The 17,210-nt window shown below is 39.6% G+C and overlaps 1 protein-coding gene across 3 annotated transcripts in view; it reads left to right on the forward strand.

Annotated features, from left to right (window-relative positions):
* The window catches only part of LOC148032024 (calcium-transporting ATPase 10, plasma membrane-type-like), a 71,777-nt gene extending 60,908 nt beyond the window's left edge, over positions 1-10,869 (forward strand). For all 3 annotated transcript variants that reach the window (XM_087682649.1, XM_087682650.1, XM_087682651.1), the window contains exons 4-7: positions 8,452-8,607; positions 9,425-9,596; positions 9,734-10,032; positions 10,132-10,869. In XM_087682649.1, the coding sequence (XP_087538775.1) occupies positions 8,452-8,607; positions 9,425-9,596; positions 9,734-10,032; positions 10,132-10,437 (933 nt within the window). In that variant the 3' untranslated portion in view covers positions 10,438-10,869. The remainder of the gene's footprint in view (positions 1-8,451; positions 8,608-9,424; positions 9,597-9,733; positions 10,033-10,131) is intronic.
* The last annotated feature ends 6,341 nt before the right edge of the window (positions 10,870-17,210 follow it).

Raw genomic sequence — 17,210 nt, forward strand, 5'->3', positions numbered from 1 at the left:
TTCTCCAATATAGGGACGTAGTGAACTTATATGGAAAGCATTATGAATGTTCCAATGACTTGGTAGATCCAAACAAAAAGTCACATCGTTTATCTTATCTGTAATCTTGAAAGGGCCATAATAGCGATTAGAAAGCTTAACCACTTTACCCTTTTGACCTTTCTGCTTCTTCAAGCGAGCCTTCTCAAACTTAAGAAGAACATACTGTCCCAACTTAAGATCTAACTTACGACGGTGCTTATCTGCTTCGTGTTTATGCTTCTCTTGTGTTCTTTGGATAGCAGCTTTTACTTGAGTGAAAGTTGTATCAATGTCTCTAACAAACTCATCTGCTGCAAAGATCTTATCCTTCGTAAGAAGAATGGGTGGTAAATGAGGCTTACCATAGATGATCTCAAGGGTGCCTTGCCAGTACTAGAGTGCACCGTATTATTGTATGCAAACTCTACTAAAGACAAATACTTTTCTCATTCTCTTTGATTATCAAAGACATAGGATTTCAAAAGGTCCAAAACAGTAGAATTAGCACTTTCACTCTGCCCATCCGTTTGAGGATGATAATAGGATGAAAACTTTAACTTTGTCCTGAGGTTCTCAAAGAGAGCTTGCCAAAAGAGGCTGGTCATGCGGGGATCTCGATCACTTATAATGGACTTAGGTATGCCATGATGCTTGAAAATATGAGCAATGAATAGCTTAGCCATATGATCGGCTTTGATTGTCTTTCGCACAAGTATAAAGTGAGCTTGCTTACTGAATCTATCAATGATAGTCCATATTGCATCATTGCATGCTTGTGTGCAAGGAAGCTCCATGATAAAGTCCATAGCTACACTTTTCCAAGGCAATGTCAGCTCTAAGAGTGGGCCAAAAGAAATATCTTTCCAATGCTTGAGTAGTGGGTAGAATACCCCTATGTCCAGCATATGGAGATGCATGTGGTTCATCCATTACCTTGTGTCGCAATGGTAATGCTACACAAATTGCTTGATGATGATTCAAATAACCATCTCGAATCAAGTAAGGTGTAATTGACTGACCTGAGTTAAGCTGATCCCATATGGTTGAGAAGTCGAAATCAGCTGTATACATTTTGGGTAAATCCATGAACTCGTTATGGTAAATAGTTGTGATTGCATTCACTCGAGGTTGCCGTGATAGAGCATCTGCAACCACATTCTTAGTTCCAGATATGTGATGGATTTGAAAATGAAACATAGATAAGAAATTTGCCCAACACATCTGTTTCTCTGAGAGCTTCTTTTGAGTGAGGAAGTATCTTAGACTTTGGTGATTCATTTTAATAACAAAGTCTACACCAAGTAAATAGTGTTTCCATACTTGAAGAGCATGTACCACCGCCATAAGCTCTTTCTCATATACTGGAGCATATAGCTCATGGTCCTTGAGGCGTCGGCTCTCAAATGCTACTGCATGATGCTCTTGGTTAAGCACAGCTCCAATGCAATCCTCAGAAGCATCGCAGTGAACTTCAAAAGGTTTTTGAAGATCCGAAACTATGAGAATTGGTTCTTGAGTCACAAGAAACTTAATTCTTTCAAAGGCTTGTAGTTGCCTTGATCCCTAGTAAAAAGGCATTCGCTTCTTAGTAAGGTCATGTAGAGGAGATGCAACATACGCAAAATCTTGTATGAACCTCCTATAGTATGAATATAGGCCCAAGAAACTTCTAACTTCATGTACAAAAGTAGGTGTAGGCCATTTAACAATGGCTCGAATTTTCTCAGGATCCATTCTCACCAAATTGTGAGAAATATGGCCTAAGTAATGAATTTCGGAAAGGAAAAATTCACTCTTCTTAGCATTGACCTGTGGTTTATGCTTTCGAAGCTCTTGAAAAACAATAGATATATGTTTTCTATGCTCTTCTTCAGACTCTGAAAATATTAGAATATCATCAAAGAAGACACCTGTGAACTTTGAGTGAGGTCTGAAAATTCTCTCCATCATTCGATTGAATGTGGCGGGTGCATTAGTCAAACCAAATGGCATGACTAAGAACTCGTATAGTCCTAATGTCATATGAAAAGCTGTCTTATGAACATCTTCAAGTGCTATCCGTATTTGGTGATAGTCGCCCTTGAGATCAATGCGACTAAAGATACTAGCCCCTTGCAACTTATCCAAGATATCATCTATCCTTGGGATAGGAAAACGATTCTTGATTGTGATCTTGTTCAAAGATTTGTAGTCTATGCACATATGGAAAGAACCGTCTTTCTTTTGAACAAGTAAGGCTGGAGAGCAGTATGGAGAAGAGCTAGATTGAACTAACCCTTTTTCCAACAATTCGTTTACTTGTGTTAGGATCTCGTCTTGCTGACTTGCACTTACTCGGTAAGGCGGTTGGTTAGGTGGTGAACTACCTGGGATAAGATCAATTGTGTGATCTTCCAGGCGCTTAGGAGGTAACTCTCCTGGGAGTGAATCACTAAAACAATCTTCATACTGTTTAACAAACTCATGTCTAGCTTGATCAATTAAAGAGGGGTTTTTTAAAAGTTTGAGACTTAGAAGCATTAGTTGGTATTGTGTGTTCATTAGAGGCACCAAGTGTCCTTGAATCATTAGTTTCTTTTAACTCTCTCACAAAAATCATGTACGGAGAAATAGCTCTCTTCATTTCTTTAGAAATGCTAACATGACTAACCATTGGCACAGGCCAATCTCTAGCATTAGCAATGCATACTATGTTCCGACCCTTGAATTGAAATGCAAGGGTCTTTTTAACAAAATCGGGGAGAGGTCTAATCTTGTAATGCCAAGGCATGCCTAAGATAACATCACAGTTACCTATGGGTGCAAGTAGAAAAGATTCTTGGTCGCGGTAATCCCCAATTCTAAGATTCAACTTCCCTTGAATAGGAGTAGAATTGGTTGTAAGTTCTTCAAATGCCGAACCTGATCCAATTGGTGTTTCCAATCGATCTGGTGGAATTTGTAGCCTTTTAGCAGTATCTGTTGACACAAAATTATCTGTGGACCATGGATCAAAGAGTATCAAAACTCATTGATTATTGAGTGTCCCCCAACCCTTTAAGAGTTGTCTTTTCTTCTCATTTGAATGAGTGTTAGCTTGCACATCCGGAACAAAATTTGAGGATGGCGGAGGAGAATCTTTAACCACATTTGCTTCCTTTCTTTTGTGAGGACAATCAGGCTTCATATGCCCTAACTTACCACAAAGAAAGCACCTTCCTTCCTCTTTGTACTTTTGTTTCTCAGAGGGTGAGAGATACTTGCGCTTCTTCTTGTTACCCTTTGGCTTTGAATATTGGTCATGGATAAAGGTAGGTCTTCTTCGATTAGTCTTGTCTCTTGGTTGATCATAGAGCTGCTCTTGTCTAGCTCTGTAAGAACCCGTCTCCAACTTTCGAGATGTACCAAGTGTATGCAAAATTTCAGCTATGATGGCAGACTCCATCATGCGAGATAAGGTTTCATGTGGATACTGTCAGAAGTGGAGCAGCGATGGAAGCATAAACATGTGCTGAAATAAACTGCTGAAACACAAGACAAAAAGAGAAAAGAAAGAACACGATACAGATGAGAACTCAGATGTATGCACGGAAAATGGAATCCATATATCTGAACACGAGACAGTCGCATACAACAGTGAGTCACTGGCTGCGTGGGCATTGGCACTGGCTCCTCTCTCCACAGAGTCTGCAGATGGTGAAGATGATGTTACTGACTGAGGAGGAGCCACTGAGTATAAATAGGCTGAAAAAGTGGGGAGCAATAATGCTGGTTGGACAGCATTTAATGCTGGCCGACTGGTGCATAAAATGCTCCACTGGCATAAAATGCCACAACAGAAAAATACCTAAAATACCTAATAAAAAATGCCCAGCCCAGATCAAGCTCAGACTCACACATGAGCTGACAAATACTCTGCTAACACCCTCTCTCAGATCATGAGTGATCTGATACAATACAATAGTACAATGAAAAGGGATCAGAAACTATACAACATAGAACCACCAAGTAGAACCATGGATACCCAAGCAGTGGGTGATCAAGCCACCACCAAGGTGCCTCGGAGAGAACCTGATGTCGATGTCGATCGTACCAAACATCTGAAAATAGAGAAGATCATAGCATGTCTCTGTGTCCACCATCAATGTCTCGCAGGAGCATACAAGACCATCCTGTCAAAAATGCCTCTGAACATAGGTGACCATGGAGCCTTTGGCCAGACCGCCAAAGTGTCCCCTCATGTGAGCTCCAGACGAAAGCCTCCCGCTCTCTGTCAGATAACCAGCTCAGCATGAACCTGGATGTCAATCCCAGCTCCAGGATTTGATTCCGCCAGACTGAAGTCGATGCGTCAGGGACGTCCCTCTCTGGAACCTGTGTACCTGTATAAAAATATAGATGAGGCGCCGCTGCCCCATCTGAACACCCGCTCACACTCCCTCTCTGGCACAAGAGAGTCGTGAGGGATGACCTCATCACCACCACTAGAAAGCAGCCGAGGAAGGGGCCACCAAGCCCTTCCCGCGATCCAAAGAAGAGGATCCCTTCCGCACCTTGGACTTCACCTTGGTCAGAGGATCGGAGTCGGAGTCTGATGAAGGAGAGGACTCATCGGTAGAGTCAACATCCCGCTTCGTCTTCTGCTCCCTCTTCCTGGAAGCCGCTAACTTCTTGCAGTCCTTCCGCAAATGTCCCTTCTTGCCACATTGGTAACACTGGGCCTTCGACTTCGCCTTCCCGTTACCCCTCTCTGAAGCTACATAAGCCTCACCTCCATAATGTGCTGGAAGCCGCCCCTGTAATCTCAAGGATGTCTCATGGTTGTCCTCATCAAAGTCTTCAGGAAGAGGAAAAGGACGGAGAGGAGGAGTAGCTCCATAGACGATGTACCATAACCGCTTCTGCACAAACCAAGCTTTCATGACAGCACTCCATGTGAGATAATCAGGTCCATGTAACTTATCATCAGTGGAAGTGCACGGAGGAGCCATATGGAGAGGATAAGAAGAGAAGTAGAGAAGAGATGGAATTTAGAGAGGAAACACAGCCAAAACACAAGCACAGACTACAGAAAATGAGAGTTCACATGCAATATAACCCAAAATCTGATCAATAGAAGACAAAATTTGCTGCAGAAAGTTAAAAAATCAGTCAAAAACTGTCAAAAACAGCAAAAACGGCCTGAAGTAACAGTCACCCAGCCACGAGAGACGCTGAATCAGCAAAACGCAGGCTGTAAACTGGAGAAAAACAGGTAGAAAACTGTCACCAGCAGCTACAGATGAAAAACGCAGGCAGCAGAGGGTGCGGAGGCAGCAGGCGATGGCAAAACTGCAAAAAACGCAGGCTGAAAACAACCCCAAAACAGGTCGCCTGGCTGCGACAGCAGTCGTCTGATCAGTAGGGGTACAAAACAGTCCTGAAATCAGCAAGAAAACACAGCAGAAACACAAATCCTGAAAACTGATATCATGTCAAAAGTGGAGCAGCGATGGAAGCATAAACATGTGCTGAAATAAACTGCTGAAACACAAGACAAAAAGAGAAAAGAAAGAACACGATACAGATGAGAACTCAGATGTATGCACGGGAAATGGAATCCATATATCTGAACACGAGACAGTCGCATACAACAGTGAGTCACTGGCTGCGTGGGCACTGGCACTGGCTCCTCTCTCCACAGAGTCTGCAGATGGTGAAGATGATGTTACTGACTGAGGAGGAGCCACTGAGTATAAATAGGCTGAAAAAGTGGGGAGCAATAATGCTGGTCGGACAGCATTTAATGCTGGCCGACTGGTGCATAAAATGCTCCACTGGCATAAAATGCCACAACAAAAAAATACCTAAAATACCTAATAAAAAATGCCCAGCCCAGATCAAGCTCAGACTCACACATGAGCTGACAAATACTCTGCTAATAGATACACCTTCATGGTTCTGTGTAAATGAGGGAGTAGGCCAGCTTCAAACTTCATTTTATTCTTTTCATCACTGATCTCCATGAAAGGAGTAACCTTGAGAAGAGTAGACCAAAACTTGTCCACATAACTAGTGACTTTTTCATGCTCTTTCTGGCCTAGCCAATCCCACTCCTTCTTAACATCATTCTCAAAATCAGGAGGCAAGAACTGAGCATAAAACTTCTTCTTGAACTTTTCCCAAGTCGTAGGTTTCCTTCCCCTCCAAAATGACTGTCAATCACCAATTGCTAGCGGTGTCTTTCAAGTGCATGCCTACATGCCGTAGCTTGGACTTTTCTGAGAAATTACCATCAGAAAAAACAACTTCAAATTGCCTGACAAAGGCTAACGCCTTAGTAGGATCTCTCTTACCGGAGTAAGAGTACTGGAGTAAGAGTCAAACTTTATGTCCTTATCCCCAGACTTGAAAGTCTTAGTCTTCTTAAGCTTGCTCCTCTTATGGTCCCTCTTTGTCTATTTGCAGATTGCACGAGACCCACAAGCTTTGGTGATATTATTGATGAATTTTATAATAAGAACGGCCAAAGGGATTTGGTGTATGACCGGACTGAAAGAAAGAAGTGAACATGGAGAGAGAGAGAGAGAGAGAGAGAGAGAGAGAGAGAGAGAGAGTAGAAAGCTGAAGATTGCAGAGAATGAATGCTGGATACTGAAGGCAGTTACATACAAGAACTGTGTGACTGGCTGGAGATCTCTCTCAACCTGCATGAGAACTGAAGTGACTGTGCCCCGGGGACAGGCCAGCCTAAATAGGTGAAAAGAATACAATAATCTGATCAGGTCGGCTAGTCAAACCTGGCTGACTACTGCAGTAAACAGGCCCACTGCTGGAAAAACAGTAAAATAAAGTGGAAAAACTACTTTGAAAAATGCACCTTGCCATGTGGCAAAACTGTCCGACCTGCCTACGTAGTCGTTAGGCATGAAAGGTACGATACGATAGAATATGGTACTAAATGGTACCTTAAGATTTTATAAGGTACGGTACGATATTAGTACGAAAAAAAAAACTTGATTATATTGGACTAAAGATAATAATATAGATATTTCAAGTCTAAATAGCAATGCTATTAGAGTATATAAGATGAGTACTTGAGGGTAACATGCCAAAACCTAATGCGTAACATGTGCTACTGCTACCTACAACTTATAACTACATAGATGGGAGTGGATTCATCATACATGCATGATCATACAAATAAGAGAAGTGTGGGCTTGAGAGAGAGAAGGTTGAGAGGAATTGCTTAAATCTCAAATAACCTAATCTCATGGGAGAATCATATTAATATAAGGAGCATTTAGCATGTCCCAAAGTGAAGTGCAGTTCGAATGGGAAAGATGTATCCATTAAGTTGGTACCTTATGGTACTAATGCGTAAGGTACGGTACCTAAAGTATGGTATAGTATCAAACCTTTTGTACGTGGTACTGGTGCAACTAGAGAGAGGAAGAGGCTAGAGAGAGAGAGAGAGAAAGAAAGAAGAAAGATCTATTAACGTCTCTAAAAGGCCAGAGTGGCCTATGAGACCATAACCAATACAACTGGTATCATCATCTCTCATCAAATAAGAAGAGATAAAATTTATGTGTAAGTTTACATGGTATATTGGAATGAGATGTATGGAAATTGAAATAACTGAAAAAGTTGGAAAAAGACCTAAGTTTAAAAAGATCAAGAGTGTAGGGTATCTCCCCCTCAGTCTATGGAATCCACCAAGACTATGCAAGCTACCTCCGACTGAGTCATCATGCCAATTTGCATGTACCGAGCAATCGTGATGTGAATGTGCCTCGGGGGAGAGAAGGTTGAGAGAGAGAGAGAGAGAGAGAGGAGAGGCTTGAGAGAAAAAGAGGGTGTGAGAAGGCTCGGGGGAGAAATAAGAAAGAAAGAAGAAAAAAAAAGAAAGGAAAAAGAAAAAAAGAAAGTTGTAGACATAAAGGAGAGTGGCCAACAAGTGTCCATTTTTTCATACTAAAGCGTACGGATGCGTACTGTACCGCACCGTACGAATTGTACCATATGGATCAGTCCGTACTACGTACAGAGACAACCTTGCTTGCCTGTTTCAATCTGCCTGCCCAAATCACTGCCCAAACCTGGCAACTGCGCAAAATTGCTGCCTGACCTGCTCCTATACAAGGCAAACTGCTGGGCACATGCCTGTACCCCTGTTGGAGGTGATCAAATCTGTAACACCTAGTAGCTAACTTTCTGGAGTCTTGGACTATTATCCTCAATGAAGCCAATAAAGCTTGCACTGTGACTGACATCCTAGAGGACAAAAATGTTTTCTGGTCTTGGAAATTTAGTCCTCCTTTAGCTGAGGCCATAGGTGGAGTGTGAAAAATCCAGAATTTTGTCACTTAAAGATTCCATTAAGATCGCTGGTGTTTATTAGATGTATTAAATGTCAAGTTTAAATTCCTTTTTTTGCAATCTAAATATGGAACTTTTAATTGCTTGCAGGTTATAGCAAGGTCCTCACCATTTGACAAGTTATTGCTAGTACAACATTTGAAAGAACAAGAAGAAGTTGTTGCTGTTACAGGTGATGGGACAAACGATGCACCAGCTCTTCACGAAGCCGATGTTGGACTTGCAATGGGTATTGCCGGCACAGAGGTGGGTATGGACTATTCTTGTTCTTGTGAAAATTCTGCAATGTGGACATGGACACTTGATTCAGTTTGGAGCTAAATGGAATCGATATGTTGAAGAGGATGTGCTCAACCACATTGAGTGTTCAGTTACAAGCATCCATAGGAGACAAGCGTGATCTTTTTTGTGTTGTTTTTAAGATGTGGAGAATTGCCTGAATATTAAGTTGCACTCTCTAGCTTCTGAAGGTCAGGTATATGGCAGTCCTGAAAGCACATTTCTAGACATTTTACCAAAGATTAAGGTCTCCATAGGGGAGGCTTAGTCCTGGCATCCAAGATATCCAGTTGCTCTTTGAATCCAAGCTTGTTTGGGCCTTGCTTTAAGGCAGTTGAGGCATGTTAGACTGTTTGTTTTGCAAGAACCTTCTCCTGCAGTTTCATTTCTCGAAGTGATGCTGTTCTGAGCTTGCCTTTCTTCTACACCAAAATTGTTTTCAGCATACGAGGTTGTGTTTGACTTTCTTTGATCAGAGTAGTTACAAAATGTCCATCATTTTTGACTGCAACTGGATATATTTTCTGGATTTCTTAGGTTAGCTGAAGTTCTCTCTGGTATGTTGCCTCACCTTCAATAATTTGCAAATTTCCTGAATTTTCTGTGGTCCATGACACTAATGTTTAGGTGTTGCTTGCCAAGCACATAAAATCCTCCCATGGCTGAATGTTGGCTCGTGTGTTGAATGTGACTGAATGGGTGTCATATGGATTCGTGGATGAACTCCAGGTAGCTTTGACAAGACAAACTCCATCAATCTTGTTTGCCGTACATTTGCTTGCAGGTAGCAAGATCGAGTGCAGATGTAATAATATTGGACGACAATTTCACGACTATAGTAAATGTTGCAAAATGGGGTCGCTCTGTGTACACCAACATCCAGAAGTTTGTGCAGTTTCAACTCACAGTGAATGTCGTAGCTTTGATTATAAATTTTGTATCTGCTTGCATTACAGGTACACCCAATGTCTAAATTTCAAGCTATTTAAATGTGGCAGGGTACCTTATTGCACCTTTCTGGTGTATTCTATTGTGTGCCTGTGGGTACTTGATGTAAAATTTTGTTGAGCAATTGCTTCTTTACTTTTTGCAGGAGATGCCCCTCTGACTGCAGTCCAATTGCTATGGGTGAATCTTATTATGGACACACTTGGGGCATTGGCATTGGCAACTGAAGCTCCATATGATGCCTTGATGGAGAGGCCGCCGGTTGGGCGAAAAGGAACTTTCATCACCAATGTAATGTGGAAAAACATTTTTGGTCAGGCACTCTATCAGTTGGTAGTTCTATGGGTCCTGCAATTTCGAGGCAGAGATATCCTGAATCTAACAGGTGATGATGCAGCAGATGAACTAAGAACTATGATTTTCAACTCCTTTGTTTTCTTACAGGTGAGGTCTATAGTATGCATTGTGGTTTTCTTTCTCTGGTCATGCCTTCTTGAACACATCCGATATCAGGCATAGCACGGCTAATCTGGAATTGAACAGGTATTCAATGAGATCAACTCGCGTGAGATGGAGAAGCTGAACGTGTTCAGTAATATCTTGACTAATAAAGCGTTTTTGGGAGTCATTGTCTCGACCGTGGCTATCCAAATTGTGATTGTCGAGTTTGTTGGGAGTTTAGCAAGTACAGTACCTCTCAGTGCACTGCAGTGGGCGGTCAGTGTTGGGATGGGATTCTTCAGTCTCTTTGTAGCCTTTTTAGTTAAGCTCATTCCTGTGCCCTCCGAGCCCCTTAGTGAATTCTTCTCAAGGGAAGAGAAGAAAGATGGGTACACAGCATTGCCATAATGTTTATGAGAGGGAAGCTCTGAGGCTTCGTTGGGCAATGCGCATTTATCTATGGAGGAAAGACATCAGTACAAGGAAGTTAATCTCCGGACGAAGATTTCAACACCAGGACTGTTGCTCAATTTAAACTTCCCGGTTTTCAGCATGCCTTAAAATGATCTATAAGAGCAAATAAAAGCATCGCAATAAGGAGTGGCCAATCTATCATAAGTCATAATTCACCTCTCAAAGATGTCAATAGAATAATTTCGCAACAAGGTTTCTCAATGAGCAAATCTGAACTTGAGACAAGGTTGCTTCCCATGCTTTTGAAAGCAATTCAAGCATACACTTGCACCAAAAAAAACATAGAAAGCCTAAAGCCATCTATAAATTATGAAGGCATGTGAAGGCACTAATTCACATGGCAATGCAAAAAGCAAAACTCCTTTCTATTGCTCTCTTGCAAGGCACAAATAACCTATGGCTAAGAGCTCAAATGCACACTCCTCAAGCATACGACTTTATGCTCAAACAAGGCTTAAATGTGTTTGTTTCGTTATTCGTTTTGGTTCTTGGACAAACCCTTTTCCTAAAACATGCAAAAAATATTCAAAAGGTTCATTGTCTCATTTCAAAATCTCAAGAGGCAATTATTTTTGAATTTCCAAGAGTGTAGTTTGATGCCTCTAGCGAAGGATGATGGGAAATCCTCAATGTTTGAAACACTACTTGAAGCTTTAGAATTGCTTGATGATGTAGACATCACTCCTTTCACTGTTGAATCCTTTTACTCTCTTATATCTTTGATCCTTAAGAGCCCCCTTCTCCTTTTAACCGTGTGTTACATGATGCAATGGATAGACTCTATAGAGAGGAGGATAGATCTAGTACACAACAAATGAGAGAGTTGGGACTTCTTTTAAAGCAGACTCATACAACTGATGGTTTGTCCACCCGTGTGCTTCCACATTGAAGCTTAGATAAAGAACCCACAGATTATAGGTGAAGAACCTAAAGCTTTGCTAGATGAACTTTGACTAGAAAGAAGAATCAATTATGGCTCTAGGAAGGTCATCATTTTACATGTGCTAAGGACAAGGAGTACTTTGGAGTATATACTCTAAAAGTGTTCTAGAATATCCCATGTTTTGAAATGTTTTCTTTAGGAATGTTTCAAAATATTATGTAGGAATGTTGCAGAATATGAGGTATCTAGGAATATTCTAAGAATATATCATTAGAAAATAGTTTAAGAATCTATCTTAAAAGAATTTATCATTAGGATATATTTTTGAAATCTCCTAAAATATTCTCTCTAAGAATCTATTAGAGACATTCTCTCTAGATATATTTTAGGGGTTTGTTGCTAGGGAATATTCTAGAAATCTATTGTCATGAAATATTCTAGCAATATTTACTAGGGCCCATTATTCTTATTCTTCTTAATACTTAACCATCGAAACAACTTGATACAATGTGCCTCAAGCTAGTTGCTCTATCTAACTTGTAGGCGAAACACACGTAGGTTGGATTTCCACCATCAACATTACATAGACCTCTTTTAATACCAATCCTTGGGTGCCTTTAACATATCGAATGCCCATTAGTAGTTTACATTGTGTAAAATGCTCAAAAGACAAACTCTTTGTGAGAAGATTTGCATGATTTTTATTTATATGAATCTTGATAAGCTCAATCTACTTGTCCTCAAAAGCACCTACTTGATGAAGTGATACTTTACTTCAATGCGCTTTGTCTTTGTATGAAAGATAAGATTTTGTATCAATTGGATGAACCTTTGATTATCAAAATACAAAATGGGTATCTCTCTTGCAATCCCAAAATCTCCCACTAGACAAGTAAGTGATATGGGTTTCTTGCATGCCTTAGTGGTTGCAACATATGCTTGTCTACTTGATGAAGTGATACTTCATCTCAGTACGCTTCCTCTTTGTATGAAAGAAATGATTTTGTATCAATTGGATGAACCTCTAATTATCACAATACAAAATGGGTCTCTCTTGTAATCCCAAAATCTCATACTAGATAAATAAGCCACTTGCATGTTGTAGTGGTTGCAACATATTTAGTCTGTGGTGGATAAGGCCATACATGGGTGCAATCAAGTGATCCATGAAAGTGTAGTATATGTGAATGTGAGTACATCTTTCAAATATTCTTTTGCTCATGTATCTTTTAAAAATGATGAAGTCTCTTCTCAGTGTATTCCTTTTGTGATGGATAGAGAATCTTCTTGTCTGTATTTCATGTGATTCACATACTAAGGAAATGACATGCATTCCCTAAGTCCTTTATATCAAAGGTCATGTAGCACCTTTTCTTTAATGCATCCACATCCATGAGTGTCTTTCTAGCAATGGGTATATCGTTCACATAAAGTATCAAGAGCATAAGGCTGCCATCCATAGCCTTCAATGTATACAAGCAATAATTGATCTCACTCCTGGTGTATCATTGAGAGCTCATGAAGGTATTTAACTTATGATACCAATCATTGGGTGCCTTGTTTAATCCACATAAGCTCTTGTGTAGCTTGCATACAATTATTCCTTGCCTTTCACAACAAAGTCATTTAGCTATTACATATAGATATCTTTGTGCAAATCCTCCGATAAGAAAACTTGCGAAACATCCATTTGCACCACAGGCTCTATATCATCCTTGGCAACCAATACAATTACCATACGAAGCATGGCCATCTTAACTATTGGTGAGAATATCTCATCAAAGTCTATTCCTTTCTCTTTCTTGAATTCATTGGTTGTGAATCATGATGGAGACATTTTCACCTTATAAGTACATTTGCATCATAATGCATGCTTGCCCTTAGGCAAAGAAATCAACAATTTCCAAGTAGCATTCTTGACTAAAGAGTTCATCTTTAACTATTTAGCCTTCATCCACTTTTGAATCTCATCCTAGTCATAGCAACAACACATCATGAAGGCTCTTCACCATCTCTAACCATGACATAGTTAAGAGAGAGTATATCTCTCTGGAGATCTAGAGACTCTCATAATGGTCTCGACATTGGCTCAACTTGATCCCCTAGTTGTCCCAATTGTCTACTTGCTTGTGGGACTTCCATCTCAATATATCCTAGCTATCCAAGCCTTGAATCATGTGGGATAAGTTATAAATTTTTCTCATATAGTGGTTGTCCATCCTTTTAGAATACCAACATGCATATCTCAATTGTCTCAATGGGCTATTTATACATCTTATCACTTATAACATCATGGCTATGCACTATCTTCTTAGCTTCAAGATTCCAAAGATAGTAACTTGTCTCACTTAAATCATTGTATCTAAGAAAAATGCGCATAGTCAAATTAGGATCAAGCTTGCTTTGCTTGTCCTTAAAGATACGCATATAAGCTTCACAACCAAACACCTATAGGTGATTACAATAGAGTCTCTTGCTGGACCACACCTCTTCTAGAATTTTACTATCCAATGGCTTGGTAGATGACTTGTTAGTCAAATGAGTAGTTGCTTTGACAATTTCAGCCCAAGGTGTGAGACATGCAATAAATAGCATACTATGAATCCTCTCTTGAGTAGTCCTATTGATTTTTTGAATCACCCTAATTTGGCTAGTTTTTTTGGGAGTAGTTAACTCCCTTTTGATGCCATTCGTATTGCAAAATTTTTGAAATGCATGAGAGGATACTCTCTACCATTATAAGTTTTGAAGCATAAGTTAGCTTCTTTCCTAATGAGACTAATTTTATACATAGGCCAATAACTTTTGGAATGCATCAAAGACATCGTTATTTTTATGAATATGAAATACCACCACATGCATAGTGGCATTGTCAATGCAAGTAACAAAATGAGATTCCCCACTCAAACAAACAATAGGAATAGGTCCACATACATCACTATGTACTAGTTCTAGACATTTGGATTTTCTAGTACTAACACTTTTTATATGTAACACTTTAATATATTTTCCATACATACAATGCTCACACATTCCAAGATTAGAAAAATCGAAAGATAGAAGATACTACAAACACAAAAGAAATCTCATTAACATATATATGGCCTAACCGATGATATGATAATGATACACATGGCTATTCTGGAATAGCTACAATTTGGTCTTTTACACTATATGCATGCAAAGAGTACATGGTTCTAGATTTTGGCCCTTTGGCAATGACGAGGGATCCTTTGTATATCTTTCAATCATAATTATCAAATATCACAGAGTAACCATAGTCATCCAACTATCCAGTAGTTACCAAACTTTTCTTCAAGTCTAACATTCTTAAGTACAAAAAAAGGAGAAACAATTAGCAAATGACAAGTATACATTTCCCACTTCAACAATGCTACAATAAAAGTTGTTCCCTAAAGAGACATGTCCATTTCTTCTAGCATCATCTGAAGTAAAACACTTCCTATGAGGAGTAACAAGAAATGATATCATCACTCTTTCACTTTCCTTTATTCTTTCTTTTCCACTTGAGTTAGTCCCTCTTGATATGATCCTCTTTGTTGTTTGCATTGCACATCTTTCCTCACGTGAGATTTACTCCTTGAGTTCCCCCTATCACATGATTTCTTCCCTTGCAATAGACCTCCCTTTGATTGTAAGTGCACTTTTTTGAAACTTGTAATATTTTTCTTGTTTACCTATTTTGTAAGCAAGCTGCTTTGCAACCACTCAATCCACCAACGGACAGAGTTACTAAGTGTAGCTCTAAAAGTATCCCAACTTTTAGGCAAAGTAACAAGCCAAAACATATGCTTCATTGAGCTCTTAGATGCAATCTTCTATGTTGACAAAATTCGATAAAATATTGTATTACAATAATTTAAATGATTATATATAGAAGTCCCCTCCTCCATGTGAAAGTCATTGAGTTTTTTAATATTCAAGACTAGACCTTTGGTGCTACTTATAAAATTCTAATAAATGTGCTTTTGAAAAAGTGCTCAAAACTGGGACAAACTTTCATGTGTTGTAACATGGTGATATGTTTCGATGGATAGTAGGAGTCTAGCATCCACAAGGATCACACCCAATAAAGCTATTTTCAAAACTTATAAATGTATTATGAGCATTGACATTCATGTTATATTAATGTGAGGGCCTAGAAAACACATACGACTCTCCAATGCATTGTCAATGGTTTATAAGACCCTCTATATGTACATGTGTGTTTTTCCTCTATCATTTTCATGAATATATTTCATTAGGGCATGATCAACCACGTATATGTGAATGCACACGTGTGTGTGTGTGTGTGTGTGTGTGTGTGTGTGTGTGTGTGTGTGTGTGTGTGTGTGTGTGTGTGTGTGTGTGTGTGTGTGTGTGTGTGTGTGTGTGTGTGTGTGTGTGTGTGTGTGTGTGTGTGTGTGTGTGTGTGTGTGTGTGTGTGTGTGTGTGTGTGTGTGTGTGTGTGTGTGTGTGTGTGTGTGTGTGTGTGTGTGTGTGTGTGTGTGTGTGTGTGTGTGTGTCCCTAAATAACTAAATATATGCATTAAAAAGCCTTTATGTTTCTCGAAGTCAATGTTCATGATTGCAAGAACACATAAAAAAGAAGAGAACTAGCCTTTAAAAGCCACGGGTATATCAATCCCTCATGTCAAGAAGAGTGCTAGTATTAGTATTCAAAGAAGTTGTAGCTTACATCTTTACCTAAACTCGATCATATTATAGCCCCAATTCCACAATCTTGTGATGAGCTAATTCTATGAAGTGGCTCTTCTAGTTGTACAATAACAACTCTTATAGTGATAGGCTACACCTTAGCCACCACCATTGGTCTCATCTCAAGAATTTAGAATAATCTAGGTAGAATAGCAACTCTACATGCTAAGGGATATTCAATGGGAAAGGATCTAATGAAATCCCATAGTTACATATCCTCGAATTTTGAAAACTTATGGTTAGTTGACAAATTAATGAAGAGGCACAACACATGATATTCTTGAGTATGACTTTAAAGGAGAATGTAGTAAAATGATACTATTGGCTTGCATTGAACTTGTTAACCATCACTATAATGAATTCTGTGCTACTTTCCATGGGGAGTTTTCCTAAGAGGTGGACACTACTCACTACAAGTCCTAAATGAAACATGACAAGAGTTTAATGAGAGTGTAAGAGCCTATTCCAAGAAGTTATAAGAGGTCTTGGCTTAATAGTTTAATTCCTTTGCCTCGTATGGAAAAATGGAAACTTTTCTTGAGAGGATTAGATTTTACAATCCAAATCATCTCAATAGTATAAATCTTCCAGATTTGGATATGCCTATCAGAAGTGTAGAAGATTGTGAGTCAAGAATTCAAGATGCTCATGCAGTAAGAGGCTAGACATTCCCAATCCCTAGAGTGGTGCCTAATATGGTGCTTATGGGTTATAATCCATTGTAGTCATTGCTGAGTAGCTCCAATTTGCAAGTTGATGGGATCCCTAATCAAGGATGACCAAATTGCATGTAGGATCATGAATAATTCCATGAGGTAGGCCAAATTCTTGCTTAGTCAAGAATTCAAGATGCACATGTAGTAAGAGGCCAAACATTCTCAATCCCTAGAGTGGTGCCTAATATGGTGCTTATGGGTTATACTCCATTGTAGTCATTGCTGAGTAGCTCCAATTTGCAAGTTCATGGGACCCCTAATCAATGATTACCACAATTGCATGCATGATCATGAATAATTCCATGAAGTAGGCCAAATTCTTGCTTAGTTAGCCACCGCTTTGTAAGTTATGAAACCACAAGTGAGGCTAGAAGCATCATGATACAACT

This window comes from Lygodium microphyllum, chromosome 8 (assembly GCF_053477565.2).
Source record: "Lygodium microphyllum isolate KBCC chromosome 8, Lygodium_microphyllum_v1.1.10, whole genome shotgun sequence".
Taxonomy (NCBI): domain Eukaryota; kingdom Viridiplantae; phylum Streptophyta; class Polypodiopsida; order Schizaeales; family Lygodiaceae; genus Lygodium; species Lygodium microphyllum.